General features: G+C 45.1%; 1 protein-coding gene across 1 annotated transcript; it reads left to right on the forward strand.

Annotated features, from left to right (window-relative positions):
- The first annotated feature begins 561 nt into the window (after nt 1-561).
- On the forward strand, nt 562-26,455 carry PXDC1 (PX domain containing 1). Its single transcript, XM_069008198.1, has 5 exons — nt 562-1,204; nt 14,168-14,259; nt 14,548-14,665; nt 18,425-18,536; nt 24,796-26,455. Exons 1-5 carry the CDS (start codon nt 949-951, stop codon nt 24,911-24,913), a joined length of 696 nt encoding a protein of 231 aa, XP_068864299.1. The 5' UTR covers nt 562-948; the 3' UTR covers nt 24,914-26,455.
- Nucleotides 26,456-27,478: the final 1,023 nt, after the last annotated feature.

Genomic DNA, 27,478 nt, shown 5'->3' on the forward strand with positions numbered 1-27,478 from the left:
CCCGCCAGCTCTCCCCGTGCCCCGCTCTCTGGGCGTTCGGGCAGTGCATGGCGTGGGGTCCCGGTGGGAATGAGGGACTGTATTTGCAGCACAGACCTCCCCATCTCTCTCCGGTATGGGATGCTGCTGGAGGCTCCTTCAGGGATGCCATCCGGCCCGACTATTATCAAAATGCCGAAGGAGTCCCAAGCACCAGCTGTGTACTCCCTTCCTCCTGTTTTTCCTCTCTGCGCTGGCCGCCCTCCCCGCCGGAGGTGCAGGTTCGGTTGCCGGGGGCTCCATCGAAGTTTCCCGGAACACAACAGGGGCTCTGATCCGCCCTGTGCGCTGCTGGCTGCTGACAGCCTGGCAGTCTCCCTCTTCCTCCCTCAGCTGGCCGGGACGGAGGCTTAAAGAAAAAAAAAAATAAAAACAGAAAAAAAACCTTCGGGGTTACTGGGAGGGGAAAAAAATTCCTCGTCATGTCTGCGGTGTCTACGAAAACGTCCCGAGAAGGAAGAGGAGGATCCCGCCCCCCCAGGGTTCGGCGGAGGGGGTGGGCGCTGGCTGCGGGGCCGGGACGGGGAGTATCCCCCCGCCTTGGACGGGAGGGACCCTGCCTTCCTTCTGCGAGGAAGAAGGGGCCGAGCCACCCTGCTCCCCGCCCCGGAGGGGGTGAGGGCCGTCCTGCTCGGCACCGGGGGCTCGGCGGGGCAGGGTGCCCGGGCCGTCCCCTCGCTGCGGCCGCCGTCTATGAGGCACTAGCGAGCCGCCCTCCAGCGCCGGGAGGCGACGCAGCCCCGGCGGGCAGGGCCGGGCCAGGGGGGCCGTGCGGCGGGTGGCACCCCCCTTCTCTCTTCCTCCTCCTCCTCCTCTTCTTCCTCCTCCTCCTCTTAACTTGGCCACGGCGGCGCGGGGCGGTGCGCTTCGCCCTGCGCCGGCGGCGGGGGATGTGCGGGCGGCGCCGGGATGGCTTCGGCCGTGTTTGAGGGCACCTCGCTGGTGAACATGTACGTGCGGGGCTGCTGGGTGAACGGCATCCGGCGGCTCATCATCAGCCGGCAGGGCGACGAGGAGGAGTTCTACGAGATCCGCACCGAGTGGTCGGACCGCAACATCCTCTACCTGCACCGCAGCTACTCCGACCTCGGCCGCCTCTTCAAGCGGCTCCTCGACTCCTTCCCTGAGGACCGGCCCGAGCTGTCCCGCTCCCCCTTGCTCCAAGGTTTGAGCAGCCTCCGCGGGCCTGGCGCTCGCTGCTCCGCGGGCGGGCGGGTTTCGGCCGCCGCCGCTTCCCCAGGGGTGGAGGTGGCGGGGAGGACGGAAGGGCGAGCGGTCCCTCTCGGCGGAGGGAAGCGGGGTGAGGAGCTGGAGCCGCTGAAACCGGACGGGGCGGGGGGGCCGAAAAACTGCGGGGGCGTTTTGCGGTCGGAAACTCCTCCCGGGATGTTGAGTTGTGTTTCTCCTTTTTTTTTTTTTTTTTTTTTTCTTCTTTTTGCTTTTTTGACTATACGGCTGGAGCCGAGGGCCCCCGCAGGAAGGAGACCTCAGTATCGCTGCTGCTGTCTCCGGCTGCGCGGCCCCGGGCTAGGTTGGGCTGGGGGAGCAGAGGGGTCCCCGTTCGCGCTGCTCCTCTCCGGTTCCTCTGGGCTCCCCGAGGAAGGGCTGGGGGGTGGTTATCAGGAAAAAGGGTGTAGCTGAAAAATCTCCGCATGTTGGTATGTTGTTTGCCACAAGGAGATGGCAAAAAGAAAAAAAGGGCTGCGGCGCTTGCCAGGGGAAGGAGCAACTCTGGGAGCTGGCATAATTCCTCGCATAACTTCTGTGAAACGGGAATTGCACCAGCGGTTGTAGAGACGTCTGTTCTCTTCCAGTTTCTGAAGCGGATTAACCAACTCGAGGGATGTTGCCCATGCTCAGGCCTTGCTGTGCAGAAACAGGATGTACCCAAGCTGTCTTGGGGGTTTGGTTTAATTTGTTTAATGTTTGGGATATTTTTTAGATAGAGTTACGTGTTCTACTCTGACGTATTTCAAGTATGTAGAGTGGTGAGGAGCATCCAGTCATCTGAAAATGGGTGTATGCCTGGCACTTCCAGTCTCCCCACTTGTTTGAGTTACCATGGAAATGGTTTGATTGAACAGGGGAAACCCGATATTCTGTGCCTGTTTTTTTTCTGTGAGAGGATAGGGAAGTTTTCCCCAGCTCTCACTTAGCCTCTCACCTTGCTAGTGGGACTCCCTTGCAGAGGGTCTGCTTTTTGCTCTTCTCGGAACTGGGTCTGCACCTCTCATACTGGTGTAAACCCACCGAACTTCATTCCTGGGCCGTCCCTGTGTGACAGCGGGCTCTGTTCCCTGCCGGTGGCGATCTCTCCCGGGCTGACTCCCCAAGGATGTTTTCTGACAGGTGTTTATAGTGAGGCAGGTCTTTTTCCATGGTCCTGCCAGATGCCTAACCTCTGGTGGTGGGCTAGGTCTGCGTTTTTTATATGCCTCACATGAAAGAGCTCGTACCTTTCCCTCTCCCACGCTTCCTTGTGTCGCGGCAGCCGCAGCCCGCTCCCCGGCCTGTGTCGCCCGGCGCTGGGCTTTCCCGTCCCCGCCGCCGGGAGGTGGCAGCTCGGCCCCGCCGGCCCCGGGAGCTCCGCAGCCACTCGCAGGCCCCGAGTGCCCTCTGCAGACGGCGGGGATGGGCGCAAGGGAGCCGGGGCGGCCGCAGCCCCGCAGCCCCTGTTCGCTCCGGGGTGCGAGCGGGAGATGCTTGCAGGGCTGGGTGCCGGAGGGGGGCTGTCTCCTCCCGCTTGGGTGCAGGCTGGGAATGGGGCTGTTCCTGAGGACGCCAGACTCCACCTCTCAGCCCTGGTGTGTGCCGGCACAAACAGTGCCTCATGCATTTCTGTTGCTGACCAGGGATCTAAAGTACTGCAAAAGCTTGTTACCCACCCAGTGTGTCCAACCCAAAGTACTGCAAGTGTGATTTTTAGTAGTGCTGAGTGGCAGTAAATTCTAAGCAACATGGTCTTCAAGTGTATGTGGCACCTGGGCCACGGCTTTTGAGGATATTTGGGTAGGTTTGGAGCGAGCCTGCCTGTGGCGTGCAGAGCACAGCACCTGCCAGAGTCACTGTGACTTAAAATTGACCTCCCAGGGTGCCAGTAGTCCTTCTTGTTGGCTTTATTGGGCTCTGAAGAGTAGCTTGGCAGCTGGGCTGGGGTGCGTGCTGTGTCTGGCTGCAAACAGACTCGATCCTTGGCCTCCTGCCCCTCCCAGTGCTCCTTCCCCACGTACAGGAGCCACTCCTTATCCTAAAGCCCATCTCATTCCTCAGCGCCTCTCTCAAGCAAGCATGGTTCCTCTCCTGTCTCAAGGTCTGCCAGAGCTTTTGCGAAGTGTTAAACTCTTTTCACTTCTCTCCAAAGCATTATTTGTGCAGTTTGAGCCAGATGGGATTATAGTCCCTTGCACTGGCTTTACTTGACAGTCCCAGGTAGATACACCATTCATGCATGAACAACTGAAAAAGATTAACCATCCTCAGTGTAGCTCAATCCCTGCCTAAAACCTAGACCCAGCAACCTTGACTTACCTTTATCTCAGGAACAGGCGCACTGACTTCAGTAGAATTGGGAATGAGCAAAGCATCAGTTCAGGATTTGAAAAATCAAAAGTTAATATAAGCAGATTATGATCTGTTTAGCTTGTTGAGGGGGTGGGGGTTAACTTTGCAACAGAGACAGAATAAAAATCAGGAGTAGTTTCTAAGCAATTACAGCGTGCGTCACAATTTCAGCAATACACTATTTGAAATTATGCTGCTACTGCTCTAAAGAAAATTACTTTGCAGAGTATGCTTCTCTGCCTAGAGAGCACTTCATCATATCAACATTTTAAATTGGCTGGCCACAGCCTCTGATAACTTGACAAAGTCGAGTTTAACTAAGTGACACTGATGCAAAGCTTTGTATCACAGATTTGTATTTGCAAGAAAAGATTGCATGGGGCATGTCCAATCTTTACAAAATTCATGGGGTAAGCATGGTTAATGTCCTGTTTAAAGGCAGATGTCCTGCTGCTTACAGTGAAGCTCAGTATATGAAACCCAATAAAAACAACTGACAAATGCCCTTTCTTGTGTGTGTTAGCATTTAGTCATATACATTTGTGTGTATTTTTATGTATATACAAAGGTATATGCATATGTATGTGAGTTTGTATATATGTGTGTGTTTCTTTTGGTCTTTATGAAAGAAGGTGAATATCAGCTGTGCCTTTTATCTGGAGGAAGTGATAAAGTGTTGCAAACCAAATTTGCATTGCATTGAAGGACTCCAAAGTCCCTACAGATTTGCCTAAGGAGCATTAAAAGGTCTAGCATTATCCTACAGCTCAGTCAAGCTGCAGTGTGTTACATTTAAGTGATACGGTGAGAATGGAAGCTTGAGCTATTTGATGTTATTAACTTTTTAAACGAAGGTTGGGGTTTTTTTATTTTAAAAACGTCAGCAATTTCAGAAAGAGTTGGTTGTTACCTTTATTGCTGGCTTCAGCACAGTTCATGCTGAGCAGGAGTGTGCTCCTTTTCTTGCTCAACACGAGGAAACCATCCTCTACATTCCTTTCTTGACCCCTCATCCTCCTGGACTGGCTTCCACAATGCTCTCCCCTTCCTTATTTGTTGGAGCTGCTGAGTGCTTTGAGATTGCAGAGGAGAGGATGGGACGTGTAGCTGTCTGCAGTGGCTGTTCATCTTAGACTTTCTTTGATGTGACAGGATGGGAGGTCCCAGGAGGGAGTATGGCATTCACATAGTCTGGTCTTGTCTTTGATAACTAATAAGAGCACGTGGCAGAGTGCACCTTCTGCATCTGGAGTGTACAATGATGCTAAAGGCCAAGGACGTTCAGCAACACAAGGCATCTCACTAGGAAGCTGGTAAACAAGGTTAGATACGTGCATACCTGCAGGGTGACTAAGGATAATTCACTGTCATGTTACCAGTAACTTGCCAGTATTTTATTTGTCTTTGAAATGTGCCTGTCCCTTGCTCTAGGCAAATGTACAAAACAGGATCACAGGAAAACACAGGCTCGTTCACTCCTGCAGTGAACACAGCCTAATGTTACTAAACTGTCTGTTTCTCTATGCAAAGTCTACTTTTGAATTTAAATCAGTTTTCATGAGAAAGGCAGAGCTATGGACTTAGAAGCTGACTTAAATTTGATGGAAATAGAAATAGTTGCAACAGACCAAATAGACAGCAAAAGTGAGGTATAAATCTGGAAATGGACTCTTTCTTTTTTTTCCCCCCTACTATTTTCTCTAAATACTACTTGTGAGGAGGTCTCATCTAAGATTTATCCTAGAACTTGAGCCAGCTTCTATGCAGTCAGCAGTCACATACCTCACTCACCTCTGACTTCAGTGCGGGCAGAATCAACCCCTTAAGGAAGCCAAAAGAGCAAATTAGCAGCCTTTCAAAGTTGGGATTTGTTTTGCCCTTGGAGTGGCAGGGTGGCTTTTGACAATCCTCCTCTGCACTTGTTTGTTGCCTTTGTTATCAGAACAGAGGCTCAGATGCTCTTCCAATGTAACTGTTCATATTGTACCTATGGGTAGTGCCTGGTCCTGCTCTGATACTCTGAGCTGCCAAATCAGAAACTGACAGATTTCTTTTATTACTAAATGGGCCTCTCTTCCCAAAGTTCTCATCTTCCTCCTTTCTGTGCCTCCTCTGACTCATTCTGCTCTGTCATGGCCATTTTTCCCCTTGCTCTTCTTTCTGTTGTTTCCTCTCTGCTTCTCCACGTTGCTTTCCCTGAGCTGCTTTCTGTTCCTTTTCTTTGCCTCCAGGTTCCCCTCACTGGTGTGCTGCCATCCATGATTATCTATGGCTCTGCAGGACTCCTCTGTTCCCTTCCACCTTGCTGTCGCTCAACCTCTGTCCATCCATAGAAGTTTTCCAGTAGTGGTGGAGATTTCCTATAGAAACCTTGCACCTACTCGTAGCGTAGAGGCAGTCACTTCATCTGCAGCAGACCTGAGCAGCCCCTCACAGAGGATCATTATCAGCTCTAGCTCCGAGCCTTGTGCCTGCCTCTGGGGTGGCTGCTTCCTGCGGGAAGCAGGTGATCAGCTGCTTTTTGTGTTCCAGTGGGAAACTCCTCCAGGGTTGCCATTGGAAGGACATGCACAGCACAGAAGGCAGTTCCCAAAGAGCCAGCCCAGGAACATTGTTTGCTTGCAAATGTTGCATTCATAACTTAGTTTTCTATATGCTGCATTACAGAGTTGTTGTTGTTTACAAGGCCATCTGGGAGTGTGATTTATGAGAAGAGGGAGCTCTGCAGAAGCAGCATAGTGGTTTCTATGGACAGCAGCTGTTTCTCGGTGTTGTGACAATACAGATAAATACACTGCATCTATTGTGCTCTTTTCATTGTTGACATTGTCAACAGTTCATTAGTGGAGCTTGCTCAGAGCTTGTCTGGCAGACAAAGGATGCAGCTCTTGGTTATCAGGCTCTAGCAGAACTGTATAACCAAAATTAAGTTTGTGGCTTCTGGGTTTGTTTTTTTATCAGCTGAATTTCATGGTTCATTTGTAATGATGGAGATAAATGAAGCTGGCTGTGTTGTTATAAAGCTAGACACAAGTTGCCTTTTTGTGGTGAACAAATGTGTCAGGGAAGTTTTTGGTGGAAAGGAATGGAAACGAGGTGTGTTTTTCATGACATTTCTCACCTGATAAGAAATCAGCACTAAAAATGGTTGTAGAAGCTTGCATTTTCCATCAGGGTTTGACGGCTTTGTTCACTCTTACGTGTCTTTGACATCTTCTTCTTTCTTGTGGCTCATCAGGCATCAAGACAGGGAACTCTGTGGGGAAAGCCTGTCTGCTGAGCTCTGCCACCAAGATGTGCCATCCCTTCCAAAGATCCTGGGAGATCCCATAACTAATAATAGGAAAACCCATCATCTTGAGGGTCCGGGTTTCTCTGCTTTTACCTTGCCTCTTTTCTTTGCATGGGTGCCTGAGTGTGCCAGAGTCCTCAGGTGATCATGGTGACAACTTTCACTCTGGAGCATTTCAGTTGGACAATTGTTTGGACAGGACTTTTCCCCATCCTGCATCTGCTTCATATGAACTGCAAAAGAAGAAAGGTGTGGGCAGGGTTTTGAAAGCTCTCCCTCTTTCCGCAACAAACAGATTTATCTCAGTATCTTCAGTATGTTTGTTACTACCTAGTGGAACTTCTGAAAATATGGAGTGACTCACATGCATTTTGTTTACTGATACCTCTTGTAAAAATTTTGTTCCTCATTATTAAGAAGGGCAGCGCAATGTGATAAATGTCAAAAGTCCACCTCCCTACACCCACCCCTCTTTTCAGCTCTGCTGAATCCTTTTAGCTGCTCCCTCAGTAATGCCACCAAGATGGATCTTGTCAATGATACTGCATCAATAGCAAATCCTTTGTAAAGCCTGTAGTGACTCCTGTCACATGAAATGGATGAACTTCCCCACAAGGGGAAGGGGCAAGTGTGTCTGCCCCAAGAGAGGGGTGTTGTAGAATTAGCAAAGAGGCATCAAAGAGTTGTTAGAGCTGCCAGACTTAAGTCAGGCCAGTGCTGTAGCTAGCTCTAGGATCCTGTCCCTGGTGATGAGAACCAGATGCTGCAGAAAACGGCATAAATAACAGGCAGAGACCAGAAAAGTGACAGTCCTGGTCTCTGGTAATTGAAGATCTAACATCCCTGATTGCCCATAATTATCTGCCCTTCTCTGGATCTTATCAAGTCTTTGGACTTGAAGGGATTTCTGTGGTGTTATTTCTGCAGTTATTGAAGAAAAGTTGTGTGAAACAGGCTTTCCCATCTGCTGTTTTTTTTTAAATTTCCTGCCTTTACATACCCCTGGATATTTCTTTGCCCTTCAGCAACCTTTTATCCTCATCTCCTCCATCAGAGAGGAGGCAGCTGTTAGTGGGAGGTGGTTTGGCCTTTTCAGAATCCAATCTGAGGTAGCTAATGCCACAGTTATGCCAGGTGGCAAGGTTGAGGGAACACATGTTTGCAGTGAGGAGGGATGCTACCTGGGCAGCTGCTAGGATGAGCAAGGTACGGTGGCCATGAAGCAGGGGAAAATGACAGCTGAAATGGTGTTGAGACAACCCAATTCAGCAGAGAGAGGAAATAGAAAGCAGTGCAAAGGACCAAAACAGCAGAAAAAATGGGGCTGGGCTGTCCTTCAGCCCTGATCCATGTGCCAGATGAGTGGCCTCAGTTTCTGCATGTTTCTGTGGAGTATCTGTCTGTGGGTCTCTTTAGAAGTCAACTGGATATGGTCCTCAGCAGCCTGATCTGACTTAGGATCTGGGCCTTCTTGGATGAATCAAATTAGACTCTTTTATTTAACATTATTCTGTGATTTTGTGTACCTTCTTTAATGACTAGGACCTTCCTTCTATTGCTCCATCTACCTCCTGGATTGTGTGTGTGCACAAGGGTTAGAACACATCTGAGGGGAAGGAGGAATGAGGGAAAAGGATAAAAAAGTTTTAGCATTGCAGTGTTGATGAATACTGTAACTGGGGAAAAGGAGGCACATCTCCCGTTGAAGTCTGGCCAGGAGAGAGAGCAGAATAGCAGTGTTCCATGCAAGGCAACTTGCATGTCTTCCCTAAAGATTTGAAATCCTTAACTGCTGCTTGGGGTCTTGTGCAAAGAGAGAAGGATGGACTCATGATCTGAATCCATAAGCCTCAAATCCTTCTTGGAGTGTAGATTAGCAGAACACAGTAGGATTTCTCTCTCAATTTATTGGTTACTCCTTTTTTCCCTTTGATACCTACTCTACAGTATTCCTATAGGGGATGGAGAGAGGATTAGATGAGAGGGGCTCAATGCAACTTTAATCTTCATCTGTGTACTAAAACACACAGCATTTAGGACTATTGGCATTCCATCTTTTACATATTCGGAAATTACACCTCAGCTTCTGCTCTTGCTCAGCTCTCTGTACATATAGAACTGATTTTAAGAAAGTAGGGTATCTCTTGGACATTCTTTACTCCTGTCCCTGACCATAAACAAGAAGTGTAAACCTTCAGATTGGAGCGACAGGGTTTGCCCCTGGTTTGAGATCATGTGTACATAGTGACTTGTACATAGCAACATATCTCCAGAAAAACAGACTTCTGTGTGTCATCGTTGACATGACATAGGAGACTTGACTTGGGCATGAACTTACCCTTCCTTGGAAGGCACTAGAGGATTTTTGAGACAATGCTCATCATGGACACTGACTGTCAGGACTGCTCTGTGATTTCATGATGAGCCATGAAGCACATGCAGCAATTCCTGTCCTGCTTCCTGTGCTAGAAGGACAGAGTGGATTATCTGTGGTTTTTAGGATGTCATTAGTTGCAGATTTGGTGGTTCACATGGCAGTAATAGGACAGCCCTACCAAGGCTTGTGTGTTTACATCAGGAGTTGGCTCTCAGTTCGTTCTTCTCTGCTGCTGAGCTCGTTTCCTGCCTGTGTGCAGCTCTGGGCCCCTCTCCCACGCTGTGAGTCAGTGTGCCAGGTCCACAGCTGCTGGCCTGCTCCCCCAGCCTCCTGCAGCTGCCCCGGCACCAGGGACCCAGGGCAGGAAGAATGTTACAGGCCTCTGGTGCTGCTCATGCTGTACTTTTCCAGACATGCTGTTCTGCGCAAAGTTGCTACCTACGCTTGGTCTTGAGCTGAAAGCAAATCCTTTTCAGTCTTAAGGACTCTGCCTGGGGCTCTTGGTCTGGAAAGGGGCAGAGAAAATGTCGAAGGGATTGAATGAGGTCACTGACTATGTGGGCTGTGTACACAGCAGAACCCTGCCAAAGCAATGTCCCAGGCACAGGTGAGTGCCACCCTGGGTTAGGCAGTGTCATCCCTCCTGTCACCCAGCCTGTTGGCTCCCCTGTGTGCAGGGTGAAGGAATCTTAGAAGTTTGTGGTATTTGGCAGCAGGGTTTGTGGTAAAAAAAGGAGCCAGTGGGACTCCAGTTTACCTCAAACCCTATAAACAGAGGTGTTCGTAGCATTTAAATCACTTGAAATAATAGCTAATTGTCCAAGCACAGTAACAATGGGTAACAAGGCAGAGAGCAAAGTTTTCCTGGGAGGAGTTTATGTGTGTTTTCCATTAGCAGTCAGACAAGGGCCAGAGCCGAGGAAAAGGCATGAGAACAGCCTTTCACCATGACCTCACTAACAAATTTCCCAGCTCTGAGCTCAGCTCTGTTGCATGACTGAACAAGTGAAGAAAAGACAACTGGTTCCAGGATACTGGTTACTTTACTGGTATTTTATTTTTATTTTACAGGAAACGGAGTAAGGGTTCTTGGGGAGTAAAAGCCCCAGATGGAAATACAGGCTAGACATGTTTTTATGGCCCATGGGCAGAGACAACAGCCTTGGAGAATGTTGTAGCTGCTGTATGGATGGTTCGTATGTGGCCAGGGTGTTCCATGCACTCCAGATGCATCCACCTTTTGGTGTATTTGTGTCAGGGTTAATGAATGGAGGCAGTGCTGGGCTCTGTCTGTGGTGTCAGCTGGCATGTCTGTGTGTCTGTTTGTTCAGGCGTTTCCAGCGTCTGGAGAGCCCACATCAGTCTCTGGCTTTTTTTCCTCTTTCTTTCTGCCTCGACAAATATTCCAAACAGGAGAAAGAAGACAGGCAGGGGAGAAACCCCCACAAAGTGAAGAATAGGCCTGGAAACTTGGGTGCGGTTCTGTGACCATTTTTTACACTAATTCAGATTCCTCTCAAACTTAGTATACTGCCTGGGTGAGAAAGGAGCTGGTATGGGGCATCCTAGCCTGTAGTCTCTTGCTTCTTCTGTGGAGTCTGCGGTTTCCTGAGGTGAAGCCTTTGACAGGAGTGGTTTGAGGTATTCCCTGCTGCTCACCTAATTGTGCTGGCAAAGCAGAAGCAGCTCTGTGTTGTGGTGTGGGAGAGGAAATGAGGTGCAGGGGAGGATGGGAGCACCTTAAGCCAGTGTTGACACTAGAGACTTTACCTTGCGAAACCCCAGTGTTTCTCATGCACGTAGGTGCTGTGGTTGATGACAGCAGCCAGTTACAGAGTGCTGAAAGGGATGGAAAGGAGGGACCAGGACCTCCACTCCTCCTGGCTGCTTGGGCAGGCAGTGCCTCACTCTGGTTAGCGTGGCTGTGGGGTTGGGAGCAGTTCCTCGGGTTGTGGGATCATGGTCTATGACTAACTGAAAACCACAAGAGCATCTGTTAACTTTTAAAAACAGAGACTTGTAGAATTAAGATAAATGAGGGCCTTACAAATTTCATGGAATTGCAGAAGAAATTACAGGTTTAAAAAAAATGCGTGTATATAGCCAGTCAAGTGGTTTCTGTGTGTTTGGGCTGTAGATGTACAAAAAGAAAGGCTTTAGCCTGGCCAAATTGAACTCCCTGTATGGAGAATTCATTTAAGGTCAGCAGCTTTACGCCCCAAAGCTGTGCATCTGTAATCATTAAGCACAGATATAGGAAGCTGTCCAGGCAGATGTATCACCCTCCTTCCTACGCTGTCTGCTTTTGGTTTTGATATTACTGAAAGCTTCAGTAAGAAACAGTTTTTATGGTGTCAGATGTTACAAGTCTTCTGTGCCAGTTTCCAAGTTGGAGTGTGGGTTTGCATTCTGGTGTCTTTCCAAGAGGTGGAAGGAGATAATATACCAGGGCTGGAAATTCCTTGTGAATGCAAGGAGCTGTAAAACCTCCCCCAGGGTGATCTGTGACAGTGCAACAGGCTGACAGCCTTGTCTGACTTCTTGGTGAAGCATAAAAAGGCCGTGTGGAGCTGCAGATGCTTTCCCTGATTACTAATGAGAGAAATCCTGACTGCTTGGCTGGTTTTCCTCATGGAATGAATGCTCAGGGTTGTTGCTGAGGTGGTTTAGGGTTTTTTTTTTCCTTTTTCTCCACCTCCCAGTCTGAATATCTTCATTTGTTTGAAAGTATCCCTCTTCCTAGTAAAATACTGGTTCCAACAGTGAGTGCTTATCTGGGAAAGGGTCTGAGACTGAGGGCAGATTTGAGAGGGAGCAGTTGAATGCTGAATTCCTGGTGGATTGGCAATGAGGTCTTCGTTTGCAAGGTGGGAGCCACAGCTGGGCAGTCTCTGCTCTGACTATATCAGTGTTTATGCAGAGTGGATCAAGACCAGCAGGAGAAGTGGAGGCACCCTATGGCAGCTGGCATCAGGGTGGCTGGCTCTTTCCTCTGATGTGGGCTCCAGCAGGGCCAGCAGTGTGTTTCTAACATCATGGGTAGGTGTCTGAGCTGTGGGACCATTGGCAGATTTTTTTTTCTTTTAGGAAAGGTGAAAGCACTTTCATTGAAAATTTGAACTTGATTCAAATGTGGGATGGGAACATATTTGTGGAGGGGTGAAGCAGATCCACCCGAGCCTGCACACACCCTGGAGTTAGGAGGATGAAGGGTGCTGGTCTGCAATTCATCTCTGTAGTGTCAAACACAGCCCAGCTGATACCCAGTCTGTGGACCCATGCAGATGAGTTTATTCACATTTACAGCCTCTCAGAGAATTTCCAAGCAAAGCTCCCTGACTGTAGTGTACACCAGCCAAAGCAAGACACACACCACCTTCCTTACATGTCTGCTGGTATGCATTGCTCTGCTGTCAGGAGAGAGGCAGAGTTGTGCTGGGGTGAGGCAATAGCCATGCTGAAAATACAGGCAAAATGAAGGACTGCTGAGGAAGAGAAAGGCTTATACAAGCAGGCAACTTTTGTGGGACAACTGTCAAGTAAACCTGGTTGCTTTGGAGACAATCTCTGTTTTATTTAGAGCTGTAACTGGAGGAGAGCTGACAGCTTACTAGTCACACTTTTGTCTGGGAAGTTTGTATGGGATTGTATCTCGCTGGTAGCAAACAGCAAGGACTGGTGCAGACTGAAACTTTGTGGACGTTGTTCCCACACTGCATGTTTGATGGCTCTATGTTTGTCTTTTGAATAGGGAGATGAAGATACACTTACTTTAACACAATTGTAGTATATTGAAGTGCTTTCTCACAGACTGCTTTGCAGATTTTTAATTTTGATGGTTTTGATTTATTGTGTCTTTTCCAGCTTTTTGTTGGGTTGTTTGTTTGGCGTGGCTTGTTATATTTAATAATTTCTCTTGTAGGTATTTCATTTTCATGGGTGTATCATTTTCATTTTCTCTAGGTATTTAATTTTCATGGGTATATCCTGCTCCTTGGAAAAGATACACAAATGTAGAGGTTAAATGATAATTTGGTTAGGAAAAAGTAGATTGCAAATATCAGCAATAAAAGGCCCACTAGAGGGATGTGAGATTTTGAGGGTTTACTTCTCCTCATATGCCCTGAACATGCATATAACCTGTGCTGTATTTCCTTCAGTCTGCTAGAGGTGGGGGAAATAACAGGTGCCCTGCAGGTTAGACATACAAAATATGGTGTTAGTGTTTAAGATCGCCATTCTGAGAAATTCAATATTGCATTGTAATGCATCATTCTGGATATTGGACAGTAAAATTTTCATCTTAATCCCTCCTGCAGCACTGATAATTCAGTGACTGATGATATGAAAAAAATCCTAACAGTGATCTTACACTTGAAGAACATGACACTGACCACTCTCCTTGGACCACTCATTGGGGCTTACAGTCAGAGAAATACAAAACTGCCTTTTGTTTAGCTTGTGTTTGTTTTTTCTCTCTTATTTGTAGGATGTGTCTTTCAGTTTTCTTGGGTTTTCTTTTGCTTTTTATTTACACAAGAAAAAATAAGGACGAGTAATGGTTCTTGCAATCAGAAATTGGGCTGTTTATTTATCACTGCTGGAAATGCTGTGTAGTGAAACTGTGGGTGAGGGAGTAGGTGGTTCTACTTCTGCTTGTTTTGCAATTCCTACATATGGTCATAAACAGCTGAGTTTGTGTCAGGCTTGCAGCTCTGCTTGTAAACTATACCCACCTCAGTTTGGGGTGCACACTTTACCATCAGTTGCATTAAAAAACATTTCTGGGAGGCATATTTGAGGTTGTTCCACATCTTCCTGTGGGGCTGCTTCTGGCTGCTAAAGTGTGAGTAAGTGTGCCTTTGTTTATGCTTATGATCTGTTTACTTTGTTTCTAGGGCTTATCACAATAAAAGAAGCCCATGATATAGAAGCCAGACTTAATGAAGTGGAAAAGCTTCTGAAGACTATTATAAACATGCCCTGGAAGGTGAGTTAGCCAAGTTCCAATTTAGCCCAGCTTGACTCCTCCCTCATGGTGACATGCACTCTCATGCAGATTAGAATGTGATGGGCAGGGTTGCCAAACTCTGAAGGAAGCAGCAATTTATTAACTTGGAAAATGCTGAGTGCCAGAACTGTGTAATGATGCCTCCAAGCTGTCGCTTGTAATAAGTTTTCCTGTCATACTATGAAGGGGTTGAAATGGAGAAGAGGGACAAAACAAACTACTGGTTAAAAATGGCTGTCTTTTTTTTTTTATTCCTCTCTTTTTAAGTATTCAAGGTCTGAAGTTGTCCTCACATTCTTTGAAAGATCTCCTTTGGACCAAGTTCTAAAAAATGACAATGTCCATAAAATTCAGCCAAGCTTTCAAAGTCCAGTTAAAATATCAGGTAAGAGTTGTTAACTTCCTGCAGCTGACACAAGAATTACAGAATGAAAATTAATTTATTTGCTGTTCCCATTATTATTTCTCTATCAACAATACAAAATATAGTTCTCAATAGTCTGCTTTGTGATATAGAACATATAATTAGCCTTGATATACTATGCAACGTGCATTCAGGCATTAAAGTGGCAGGTGAAATGGGAGGCTGACAAATGCAATGCAGTGAATGTGAGGAAAATGCAGTCCTTACTGCATATCATCACTTATGATGGTGCTGTTACCACTTAAAAAGGAGATTTTGAGGCTATTGATACAGTTCTGTGGAAATGTAAGCTTGGTGCCTAGCAATGGGCAAATACCAGCAGTGAGACTTAGATTCTATTACTAGAAAAGGAGGGGGGAACAGAGGAGAGGAGCACAACCCCATCTTGAATACAATATGCACAATTTTGGTTTCTCCACCTCAGGGTATAATAGAATTTAAAATTATACAAATAAAAGGTGAGGATCTAAGTTGTAGAACAGCTTCTCCAAGAAAGAGGTTAAACAAAGAGGGACACTTCACCTGTGAGAAGAGATGACAGATAGGGGTATGATGGAAGTCTACAAAGTTGTGAATAGAAGGAGGTCAATTACCCTGTACTTTTCATGACAAAAGAGCTATAGTTATCCAATATCAGTGACAGACAACAGGCTTTAAGCAAACAAAAGCAAGGTTGTAATATTGTTTTGTTTCGTTTCCATACAAAGCATAGTTAAGGAGTGGAACTCATTGTCATAGGATATGGGGAAACTGAAAGCAGAAGTGACTTCAAAAGGGAGTTAGACAAGCAAGTGGAGGAAAAGTACATTGAAACCTGTCGCAGGTGGAGACATAGGAAATTCCTAAACTACAGATTGCTAGTGGGCAAAGTGCAGAGCCTGTCCTTGCCTATTCTTGTAGCTTTTCCCCTCTTCATCTGCTACTGACCGTTGTCAAAAGGCCTGTGAACTTCTGGTGTGCCTGGTTTTGTATTTCTGCACTGAAGTATTTTGCTTGAGCCTAATGGCAACTCCAGGTTTTGTGTCACCAGAAGAGCTTATTCAGGGTTAATTAAAGTGGAATACTACACAGTCCTCCAAGGTTTAAAGTGTCTGGCAAGGAACTGGTATCAGTTTTCTTTGATACTTGTTGCAGTATCCCCACTGCAACAGATACTAATGAAGTATCAGTTAATGGCCAGTCAGTGTGTCAACATGCCAAAGGTGTTAACAGTGGAGTTTAAGGCTTGATCTCATACACAGGGTAAACAATTAGTAACTGATCCTTAGCTCTGCTTCTAAATGAATCTGTCTTCTGTTAAAAAAATATTCCTTTAATTGAATGGAAGATGGTTTATGAGTATTGTGTAGCACAGAGCCTCAGTGAGAAGTGTGGTCTTGCCAGCCTGTCTGGGCTGGTGCCTTCTTGTAGGGTGCCCCAAGCCCAGACTGCAGTGCAAAAAACAGCCCCCAGGGCCACATTGCAAAGTGAGGTGATGCAGGTTTGACTTCCTGGGTACAAGAAACAGGAGCCAACATGCTTATCTCATGTTCCACCTGTGGCTAGGGAGGTTTGGATGATGTCTTCAGTCAATGTGGAAACCTCTGGTAAACTTTCTCTTGTATATGCTCTTGCCATTAGTCATCTTCCAAAAGCTGCACATGGTCATACATTTTACTCCTGAACACCAAGAAATGTTCTCAGGACAGACACTTGAAAGCACATTCATGGGTTTTGTCTGAAGTATCTTGCTACTCTGTGAGACCAGAGCTGCAAAATGGATCCTAGATCGTGCCCATTATGAAACAAAGGAACTACAAACTAAATACTTTAAAAATGTTTCAAGGGGTGACTGCTGTTGGTGTTTCCTTGCTCTTGTTGGAAACACCAAATACCAAGAATAAATGTCTTTGGAATTGCGTAGGTTACATGCTGGAGCATTGCTCTGGTTTGGGGCTTTTTGCTGTGTGGAATGCTTTCATACACTTTTTGGGAGGGTGTGCACCCCATCAGGGGACATGTACTCTGTGTGTGCATGACTGAGTATGGCACATGGTGGGTAAAACAGAGAGAAGACAGTCAAGATGAACCTCAATTCAGACAAGGGGGCCTGTCTGATGGACAGAAGTTAGCAGCAAAGGGAGCCCTCCTGACAGCCTCTATGTAGAGGAGCTATGGAAACTATCTCAGCTGAATAATAGCATGCTTTAATTCTAAATTATTGTTGGTAGTGATGAGTAATACCTAATTAACTGGAGGAAGATTCTCCTACTATGCAGCTATGCAAAAGCATCTTGTGGTAATTAATTTTGTCATTCAAGTGATTGCTGCCATTAATGCTAAGAACATAGGTGGAAATTTGATATTAATTGGTATTTGCCTCATCTGGATGTTGCACACTGGAAATGGTTCAGTATCTGGCAGCACTGTCAGTAGATGGCAGTAAATGATAATGGGTAAGGCAGTTCATGCAGCAGTGAAACGCTGTTCCTCTTAGGTCAAGTCAAGGACACTAGGAAAATACTGGCATTCCTGTTAGTGCAGCTTTCTACCTGGCTTGTAGTCTTGGAAAAGCAGGCAAAAATGTTTTGTATTCTCTGAAAAAACAAACCCCACATGGTCGTGCTCAGAGTGGAAGTGATGGAGAAGAGAGAAAGAACTGCTCTCTAAGATGAAAACTGAATTTGAATTTATGGTGTAAATCTTATTTTACGTATATGCTGGCTCTAGATGAGTCATGTGAAGTGTGATTCTGCTGGGGTTCAGTGTTTTCACAACCCCCAAATGTATTCTGCTAAAGTGAGTTGCAGTAAAATACAGACTGAAAGTCAAAGATGGCTCTCAAGAAAAATATGGAAGTGAGTTCTGGCTTTACCTTAATGTAGAAACATGTAAATGTTAAAAAAAATTACCTCCTCTCTCCTCTCTCATCTCCTGTTTGTTATATGAACTGTATATGTAGCAGAAATTTGTTTGTGTGTGTTCTGCCTACCATATTTTCTGCCACAGACTAATTTTTTTGTTGTGCTGATAATGCAAGGCTGTAACAGAGGGTCTTGGTGCCATGAGGCAGACCAAGAGTTATCTTACTTAAGTCAGTGCTGATTTTTTTAAAAACATGCATTTATTCTATTCTGGTGGTCCTAGCTTCATCTAAAATTTTGTGACTGAAAGAAATCCTTGTGACTTGCCTAGTTTGACTTTCCATACAGCACAGATGTGGATTAACTTCTCATTCACATCAAATACTATTCTTTAATTATCAATCCTCCCCATGGTAGTAAGTAAGTGGAATTAGGTGTAAATTTTAGATATTCTGTATTGGAGGCTTCTAACACCGTGAGAAACAAAATAAGCAGGGTCAAAGGCAGTGCAAAACATGGTATTGCTTTACATGACTTAGAGTTGGTGATTGAATTAACTTGTAAGGTCACTTTTTAATTCCCTTTTTATGTCTTCTTTATTTTTGCTTAACTGGCTTAAGCCTGGGACTGTCTAAGAAAAATACAATTATGATTTGGTAGATGCTTTGTGTCATGAATTGATTAGGTGAATAAACTTGCTTGAGCGCTGGCAGCTTGCAGATGTAAGAAGCTGTGAAACCAACCCTTCATTCCTGCTTTCAGGTGCAGATTTTCAATGTCATGCACACATCTAAGTTCATAGCCATGTCAATTACATATGATACACAGTTGTTTTCCAGCTTTTTTTTTCATCTTGTTTTCTTTCTTCTCCCGACAGAAATCATGCGATCAAATGGATTCTGTTTAGCCAACACTGAAACAATAGTCATTGACCACAGTATACCTAATGGAAAAGAGAAGCACCTGGATGTAGATTCAGCAGAACATTTGTAAGTGGAGTTTGAGCAAGAGCAATGCTGTCACCTTCAGATAAGCTGTAGCTTCCCCACCCCCCTAGCAAAATGTTATTGTCTGTCTAGGAGCAAGACTGGTACAGCTGTCATCCTGACTGGTTAAAGGCTACTGAGCCTGATTGCTTACACTTCACAGCAATTTCCTGTTAAAGTGGATAAAATGAGATAATGATTGATCCCAAAGTGCTCAAACCTCTCTGTATGAAAAAAGAACTGAGGTTGCCATAGGGGTGCTGCCAAGGGAGAACAGAGTTATTTTGTCCTCTCATGACTGTGATGAGAGCTGGTTTGAGGCCAAACTTGGAAACTCAAACATCCTAACAAATGGCATATCCTGCTACAAAGGGTAGTGAGATGTTTGGGAAGCAAAACACTGTCCTCAGAGGGGAACACATCCCTGAAAGTAATTGAACAAAGGTCAGCAGCTGCTCACCTAGGACTTGGGGTAGCATGTGTATTTCCTTAGGGGAAAGGCAAGTTAGACTGTTCTTATTGTTAAGTTCTGCTTCCTCATATATGTAGGTATTCTGGGGCCAGAAACCTGTAGCCAGGAGGGCTTTTATGGCTATAAACTAAAGCACAGGAAGTTTTACCTCAACATGAGGAAGAACTTCTTTATGTTGAGGATGGCAGAGCACTGGAACAGGCTGCCCAAGGAGGTAATGGAGTCTCCCTCTCTGGAGACATTCCAAACTCACCTAGATGTGTTCCTGTGTCACCTGCTCTGGGTGACCCTGCCTTGTCAGAGGGTTGTAGTGGATGCTGTCCAGAGATCCATTCCAACCCCAACCATTCTGTGATTCCTTGATTCATGCAGGTCTTAAGTCAGTGACCATATTCAAACATAGTATTGATGGAAATCTGCTCCTACAGATTTCTGTCATACCAGGTGATACTTCAGTGAGCTTCAGGTAGTGAAGCATTTAAATATTTTTGGTGAGGAACATTAATCTACTTTTTCATTAGACCAGAAAAATTAAGGAAACAGAATACTAAAAGCCTTGATCTTTGAATGCTGTGATCTATATTGCTATATTTGAAATGTGGTCATTGCCAGTCTGTAACAAGGTTTAGAGCTTGGCAAGACTTTGTCGGGGCTGGAGAGTATCTCTGGCTCTGATATAATTTCTTGAAGTCTTTTTATTAACTTATCACTTAGCGTTTTGAACCTTGACCTTGCTAACACCATTTAAGCTTATAAGCTTGTAATAATGAGGCTGAAATGGCACACTAGAGGTAAGGCCAATTCTGGAAGGCCAATACCTAGAAATTATTATATGTTATAGTTCACAGTGGATCAGTCTTTGTACTGAGAGAAATCATAGGAGAAAATTACCAAAGAAAGCCTTTTCCTGCCTTAATTGACTATTAAAAAAATTGATTTAAAAAGTATTTATAACTAGCTTTGATTTTAAAAATGTGCTCCAGCCCAAGCAAAACTTACCTGGCATCAGAAACTGCAATTATCTGTCATCCCATTAAAATCAGAGACTTTTAAGGCCAGAAAATACTAATGTGATAAAAACTGAATGGCAGGCATAGCTTCCCAGAAACTGGTGGAAGAAATTATTCTAGGGTAACAGCCTGACTTTGTGCATTTGTGGTTTAACTTTCCAAAGGATGTGAAGTCAAGAGTCAAGAAGCTAATAAATTGCATGTGTGTGTTTTATATGGTGCCCTAAATTTTCCCATCCTGCAGCTGTATTTTATAGCCAAGCGGTAATAGCCAGGAGATAATGGAACCAGTGTAGCACAGCTGTTTTGTAAAAATTGAACCTTTTTCAAAAGCAGAAATTTTCTATACTGTTGGTTTAAATGTATGTTATTAGCCCAGAAAGGAAACTTTCAAATCTGTCAAATCCTATGCTATTCCTTTTTGGTCTCAGTAAAATTGGATTTATGGTGTGTTCTACCCTGAAATCAGAGTTAATTCCTTGTGACTTGATATCTTCAGATGGGAATTTTTTCCTTTCAGCTGCATTAAACTCTTTATGACTTCAGGGTTTTGGCTGCTGCTGAACTTGAATGGGACATTTTGCAGAGCAAACCTGTATTTTTTGGGAAAAAGTGCTTGAAGCTTCAGCAGGAAGTGCTCATTCCCTATACTGGTTAGCTGTGGTAGCCTGCAGTGCTACCTGCCCAGTGATCCATCAGCTGAAATGTCTCATATTTGTTGCAAAAGAAACCACAGCACTTTTCCAAGTTGCAGTTGCTTACTCTATTGTTCTGAAGTAGGTATTTTCTGCTTCCTTCATTTTCTCTCTGATTTTAGTTGGCAGTACACCATACTGTTGCAAAATGCGGTGAAGCCAGTATGCTCAGCATGCATGTGGCATAAATAGTCCTTCTCTGTGTGGCTCTTGGAGAGTAGTTCTTTTGAAAGAAAAAGGTGGTAAATAAATGCATTTGAACTTCTGCTTTGGTTTTGTTACAGAGGTACCTTTCTCTGCCAAGACTGTTTGCAATTCCATCTTCTAGGCCAGCAGCAGAGTCTGTGGCATTGGATAAGATTCCTTTTAGGCAAATTTGCTCCAGTACCTGAAGGAGGCTTGCAAGAGAGATGGAGAGGGAATTTTCATGGGGGCATGTGATAGGATAAGGGGGGATGGCCTTAAGCTGAAGGAGAGTAGGTTTAGATTAGATATCAGGAAGAAAATCTTTAGATAAGGGTTGTGAGACACTGGAACAAGTTCCCCAGGTTGTGGATTCCCCATCCCTGGAGGCGTTCCAGAACCAGGCTGGATGGGACTCTGCACAACCTGGTCTAGTGGAAGGTGTCCCTGCCCATAGCAGGAGGGTTGGAACTGGCTGATCTTTAAGGTCCCTTCCAAACCAAACCATTCTATGATTCTACAATATGTATATCTTTTAAATACTTCCAGTGATGCTGACTCAACCACTTCCCTGGGCAGCTTGTTCCAATGCTTGATAACCCTTTCAGTCAAGAAATTTTTCCTGATGTCTAGTCTAAACTTTCCCTAGTATGACTTGAGGCCCTTAGTTCTCGCCCTGTCCCAGGTTACCTGGAGAAGAGTCCAGCCCCCCACCTGGCTACACCCTCCTTTCAGGCAGTTGTAGAGAGTTATAAGGCCTCCCCTGAGCCTTCTCTTCTCCTGCCTAAAAAACCTCAGCTCCCTCAGCTGCTCCTCATCAGACTTGTGCTCCAGACCCTTCACCAGCTCTGTTGCCCTTTTCTGGACATGCTCCACCACCTCAATGTCCTTCTTGCTGTGAGGGGCCCAGAACTGGACTCAGGATTTGAAGCGTGGCCTCACCAGTTCCAAGTACCGGGGGACAATCATTGCCCTGGTCCTGCTGTTCACTATTTCTGATACAGGCCAGGATGCCATTGGCCCTCTTGGCCACCTGAGCACACGGTGGCTCATGTTCAGCTGCCGTTAACCAGCACCCCCAGGTCCTTTTTTGCCTGGCAGATTTACAGCTGCTCTGCCCCAAGCCTGTAGCTCTGCATGGTGTCACTTGTGATGCAAGTGTAGGACCCAGCACCTGATCTTGCTGAAGCTCATGCAGCTGGCTTCAGTCCATCAATCCAGCCTGTCCAGATCCCTCTGGGAAAGCCTTCCTACCCTCCAGTACATTGGCACTCCCACTCAGCTTGGTGTCATCTGCAAACTGACAGGAGGTGCACTCGATCCTTTCATCCAGACCATCAATAAAGATATTCAACAGGACTGGACTCAAAACTGAGCCCAGGAAAATGCTACTTGTGAATGGCTACAAATGGATTTAACTCCATTCACCATCACTCACTCTTGAAGCCCAGCCACCAGTTTTTTATCTAGCTAGCCTGTTCAAGCCATTAGCTTCTATGGTTGTTCCCTTTTCTTCCTGGTGAATCTGAGTAGCAAATCTAATGCATTATCAGAGGCTAAAATGAGAAAGAATTTTGTCTCACAACAGAAGAAATAGGTTCTTGCAAAAGGTGGTGTGTCTGTCAAGGTACTTTGAGGAAAAAATATTAAGGGCAGCAGTTTGGACATTTAGGAATCTGCAGGTCCATAGTAGAGCTGCAGAGTTTGAGAAAACGACCTGTTGGTAACAGCACAAAACATCTTGACTGTTGGTGTTGTATACAGCTGCTGACTGTAGTAAACAATCCTGGTTTATTGAGTTTGGTTTTGTGTGAGCACTCTAGAGCAGTGCTTTGCAGACTGCTGTGCACACACTTCGTTTTCGGTGGCAAGAAAAGCTTCCTGCTGAGCCACAGCATCTGACTTCCACTCCTTTGCACCTCACATTCTGCTTGTAGTAACCGATCATTGAGGCTGGAGAACCACAAAATCTGTAGGTTATTTCGGTCATGAATAATGTAGCTTTATGCTGACAAGAGAAAGAGAGCAGAATCTGAATAGCCTCCTTGACTCCTCTTCCGCTTTCTTCACTGTCTGCCCCACTGGTATTTCATAATCTGTTGTTTCTGGATCACTTGAAGTCCATAAGAAAGCACAACGTGATCTGGGAAGTGTTTGCAAGATACCAAGTCAACTCCCTTGTGCACATGTTCCCACACACGCAGGCAAGCAAACAGCCTGGAGGGACAGGAGGAATGAGGGTAATAAACGTTCAAAGTTCAGTCTCATTGCTGTTTCATTTAAAGTGAAGAGCAAAGCATCAGCACCACAGGAGAAAATCCATGAGTTTCTGCTCAAAATAATGTTCTCTATTTTGGTTCTCATAGTTTAAAAAAAAAAAGAGATGAGAAGGACCAGGAAGGAGTATGGAAAAGGAAGAACTGTGGCCATACATTGCAGGATGTATAGCTCAGGCTATCCAATAACCCATTATACTTCTAAATAAAGTTTTGGGAAGAGATGGGAGTGGGAGACTTACCTGTTTACCCTACCACTCTTCTTCAGGTCCTCTGAAATACTTCACTCAGGAAACCCTCAGGGTGAGGTTAGAAGGATGTCTGCAGTTTTTTCACTTATCTAAAAAGTCTAACTAGTTTATGTGTAAGTGAGATGCAGTTTTAAATATTAATTCTTTTAAAGCTCATCTGTTTATCTGCCATTCAGAGAGCCGAAGTAGGCCAGCTAGGTTGATAAAGGTGTTAGAGACAGATGCTGAAAGTCATAGCTAGGTTATAATTTCTATTTCTATCTTGTGCAATTTTTCAGTTTCTATTTCCTTTTATTTCTCACTCTATCATAGTGAATGAAAGTTCTTTTAAAATATTAAAGAGAGTTTGAGAAAAAGAAATTTTACAATTCTTCAACCCCCTTTTAGAACTGAGCTGAAATTTAGTTCTTTGCCTGCAGTGACTGCCTTTAAGTATTAGGCTATCTAGGAAGAAGATGATGTTTCTTACTGCAGAAATTCAAGCCTTCTTGGAATGGGAATGTGTGTAACTGAGAAAAGTGTAGATTTTAACAGCTTGATGCCTTCTGGTTGAGAGTAGGTAAGAGACAGTGGGTAATCCTTGCAAAAGTTCAGGTTATAAAACAGGTGTTGGGAAGTGGGGAGGAAAATACCAAGACAAGTGAAACCAAATTTGAGAATCTCTTTATATTTCGAGATCCTTTGCTTGTCAAAACCGAAGTCTTGTACCATGGGAAGGACAGCAAGACTCTGGAGGAGGGATGCTATAGCCATTTTTCCTACCTGTGTTAGACACTTGACCTCTTACAAAAGCCAAACCCAGAGAAGGTGCCTGTGAAGTGAAAGGCTGAGAGTCCAAATTCAGATGGGAAACAAAGGCAGTTTCCTTTTCACTTTTTAAGTGAGAACTGAGGCGTTTTGTGTTGTTGCCACATGCTGTAGGAACAAAATAGAAGGATGTGGACTTCAACTGCGTGATTCACTCTTCCAACTCCTTCCTTCCTTCCTTCCTTCCTTCCTTCCTTCCTTCCTTCCTTCCTTCCTTCCTTCCTTCCTTCCTTCCTTCCTTCCTTCCTTCCTTCCTTCCTTCCTTCCTTCCTTCCTTCCTTCCTTCCTTCCTTCCTTCCTTCCTTCCTTCCTTCCTTCCTTCCTCACTAGTAGCTTTGAAAGTCAGGGGTGACAAGATTACTTGCTTGCGTGCACCATGGTTCTCACTGGCCATGGTGCAGCATAGTCATATGCATTTAGTCATAGCCACATGATTCTAGGAGGAGAAGGAGGTGCGGATGGGATCAGCTCCAAGTACTTCTCCCACTCCCTTAGTACTTTTTTTCCAATTCCATTGATTTTCTAAATGACTTAATGCCTTTTGGTGTTTTTTTTCATCTCTCCACAGGTTTGAAAGTGTTAGTGACTTTACCTCAGAGCTGGAAGACAGTGATGATCCAACAGCTTATGTCACCAATTTGACATACTACCACCTAGTCCCATTTGAGACTGACATTCTGGACTGAGGCTGCTCAGTGGTGCAGTCAGCCAGCATCCAGCCAACCTCTTCGTCCATAGGCTCTGCTATCTCTGGCGTTGCATCTCTGTGTATAAGGCTGTGCAGACAAGACCAACAGCAGGGAAGCTGCAGCAAGAGCACCACAAAGCTGGTTTTGTAGTGTGGTCCTCTGTTGTGTGTTATCTTGTAAGGAGACATCTTGTAAGGAGTTATCTGCTTTGCTGCTGACAACAAACTCACTTTCTGTGAAAGCAAGGCAGTAGAGGCTTCCTGGGGATCAAGGAAATCTCTGCTATGTCCATGGGAATTGCCACCCTGATGCAGCTGTAGCACACTGTCACCTGTGCTCCCTGTGGTGCAAGTTGAGGCTTCCTCTTTCAGGATACCACCAGAAACTTCCTCAGATGGCATGACCACACTTTTTATGCTTTGTAAGCAGGAAGACAAGCAAACCAGCTGAACTTTGCCAGTTCCCTCTGCAGTTGCTTAATGGAGGTCTCGTGGGTCGCTTTTTGCTCAGCTACCGGATGATTGGTGCCTTACACGAGATGTCAGAAATACCATTGAGTGCCTCCAGGAAACAGAACACATGAGCTGACAGCTTTACTTCTTTTAATCATGGGCTTTTGTATAATCACTGAAAGGGCGACTGCTCCTTCCTGGAATAGTAAAGCAGACAGCAGCTGGCATTGCAATGAACTGTGCATGATGTTTGGGTACCCGGATGATTTCAGAAGTCTGAAAGCTAATGGGAAAGCTGAGCTGCTCTGCTAAGAAGGGTCAAGGCTATGGCCGGCACTTTGATAATTTTTTTTTTTCATGTGGACCAGCATATGTGAATGGTGCTTACAGATGTTTACATCAGAGAGATAATTCCCTATGCATATTTCTTCCCAGAGGATGGGAAGGAAGACACTGAGATTTACGTTGTGTTTGGACTGAAAAGGAATGATAAGCTGCAGTGTGCCTACAGTGGTAGGAAAAACAGTCTCTCCATTGCCACCCTGTCTCAAGGAGTCTGTCCAGCTTTCTGAGATCTTCCTGGAGGGGTCAGCTGCAGGCCTCGTTGTTGTGTAATGCCACAGATTTCAGCACAGATAGGACAGTGGGAGCAAGAGTGGGATTGGGCCCTGCAGCCTCTTGACTGTTGAGTAGTGCAATGTTAAAGTCTCCTCGGGGTCTCTCCCTTGCAGAGCACCCCAAATTCCTGGCTCTCATTGTGAGTGCTCAACACTCACCAACACGACCTTTCATTGAGCTTTTTGCCATCTTTTTGCAAATATTAATTTGAAGGGATTGAAATGGGAAGAAATGCATTTTTGGGCATGTTTCTTGGAAAAGAGGCTTGCTTGGTCCTGAAGAAGCTGATATAACTCCCTTCTGCAGACTTTTTGTTTCTATCTATAGAATAACAGTCAAATGGAATTTGTTAATGTAAATAATAAATTATTGAGAATCCTAATTCTTTTACACAGTATGTTTTTAAAATATATTTTAATGAAATGAAATAAAATATAACTCACCTTCAGTACATTTCTGCAGCTTAAAACAGTGCCTTCTTCTTTTTTTCTTTTTGTCTGGTTTTGAGTACACTTTCCCAGATATGTCAAATCCTCTTTCTTTTCTTCCTAGTTTTTGAAACATGCTGAGTAATAGCAATTTCTGTGCTCCACATGTTACTCATACTGGTGTGTATCTATGTGAAACTTCTCTGCCTAGCTGTTGATCTTGGGTCTAGGTGTATGTGGTTTAATGCCACTAAGTTTAGTGGAGGATTTCTGTATTTTCAAGATCATCAATGAAATCAAATCTGGCCATTATTCTTTTTGAAAATAAAGCAGATTCTTATAAGGTAAATTTCTGGAATAGAAGGGAATATATTATCACTCACTCAAAGACTTTCTGAGCAGCCTCTTGTATTAGAACTGGGAAGGTTTTTTTATTTGTTTTACTCTCATTGGTTTTAATTCTTCTGCCAGTGCTCTTAGTTAACTGTGATGAAGTAGAAATAGCATCTGGTAGATGTGTATTGGACTGGATATTGGAATATTTTATTTCAACTCACGACCTTGCTGTCAGCCTACCATGTTGCTTTGGGTAATTCTACTTCATCTCTCTACCACTGAGTTTTCCTTGACTAATATTTTGGAGAACAGCATCATTGACTTTTGATGCAATATTGTCCCCATCATTCATTTAAATTTTCCTATGAATTATTGACCAGATGGTAAATACTTCTCTTTTAAAGCACTTTAAATTGCATGAGTTAAAAAATAAATAGGTAAATATTGCTAATTTTAAAAATGTACAGCCACATTCCTCAAATGAAAGCCAGCTAGGCCGTGTGCATTTCCAGTTTCTCAAGCTGAATATCAGCTGAATATGAGGGTCAGTGGAGCAGGGGCTCCCATGGGGCTGTCAGGGCAGAGCTGGGCAGCTGCAGCCTGTCCCAGCACCCTGCCAGGAGCAGGGCACCGGGCACTGGGGCAGCATCAGGCACCTCGCTGAGGATGGGAGTGGGCCAAGGACAGGCCAGGACATGGGTCTGCTCTGGGGAACGGGAGAGCAGCCC

The sequence above is a fragment of the Aphelocoma coerulescens genome, chromosome 2, assembly GCF_041296385.1.
Source record: "Aphelocoma coerulescens isolate FSJ_1873_10779 chromosome 2, UR_Acoe_1.0, whole genome shotgun sequence".
NCBI lineage: Eukaryota > Metazoa > Chordata > Aves > Passeriformes > Corvidae > Aphelocoma > Aphelocoma coerulescens.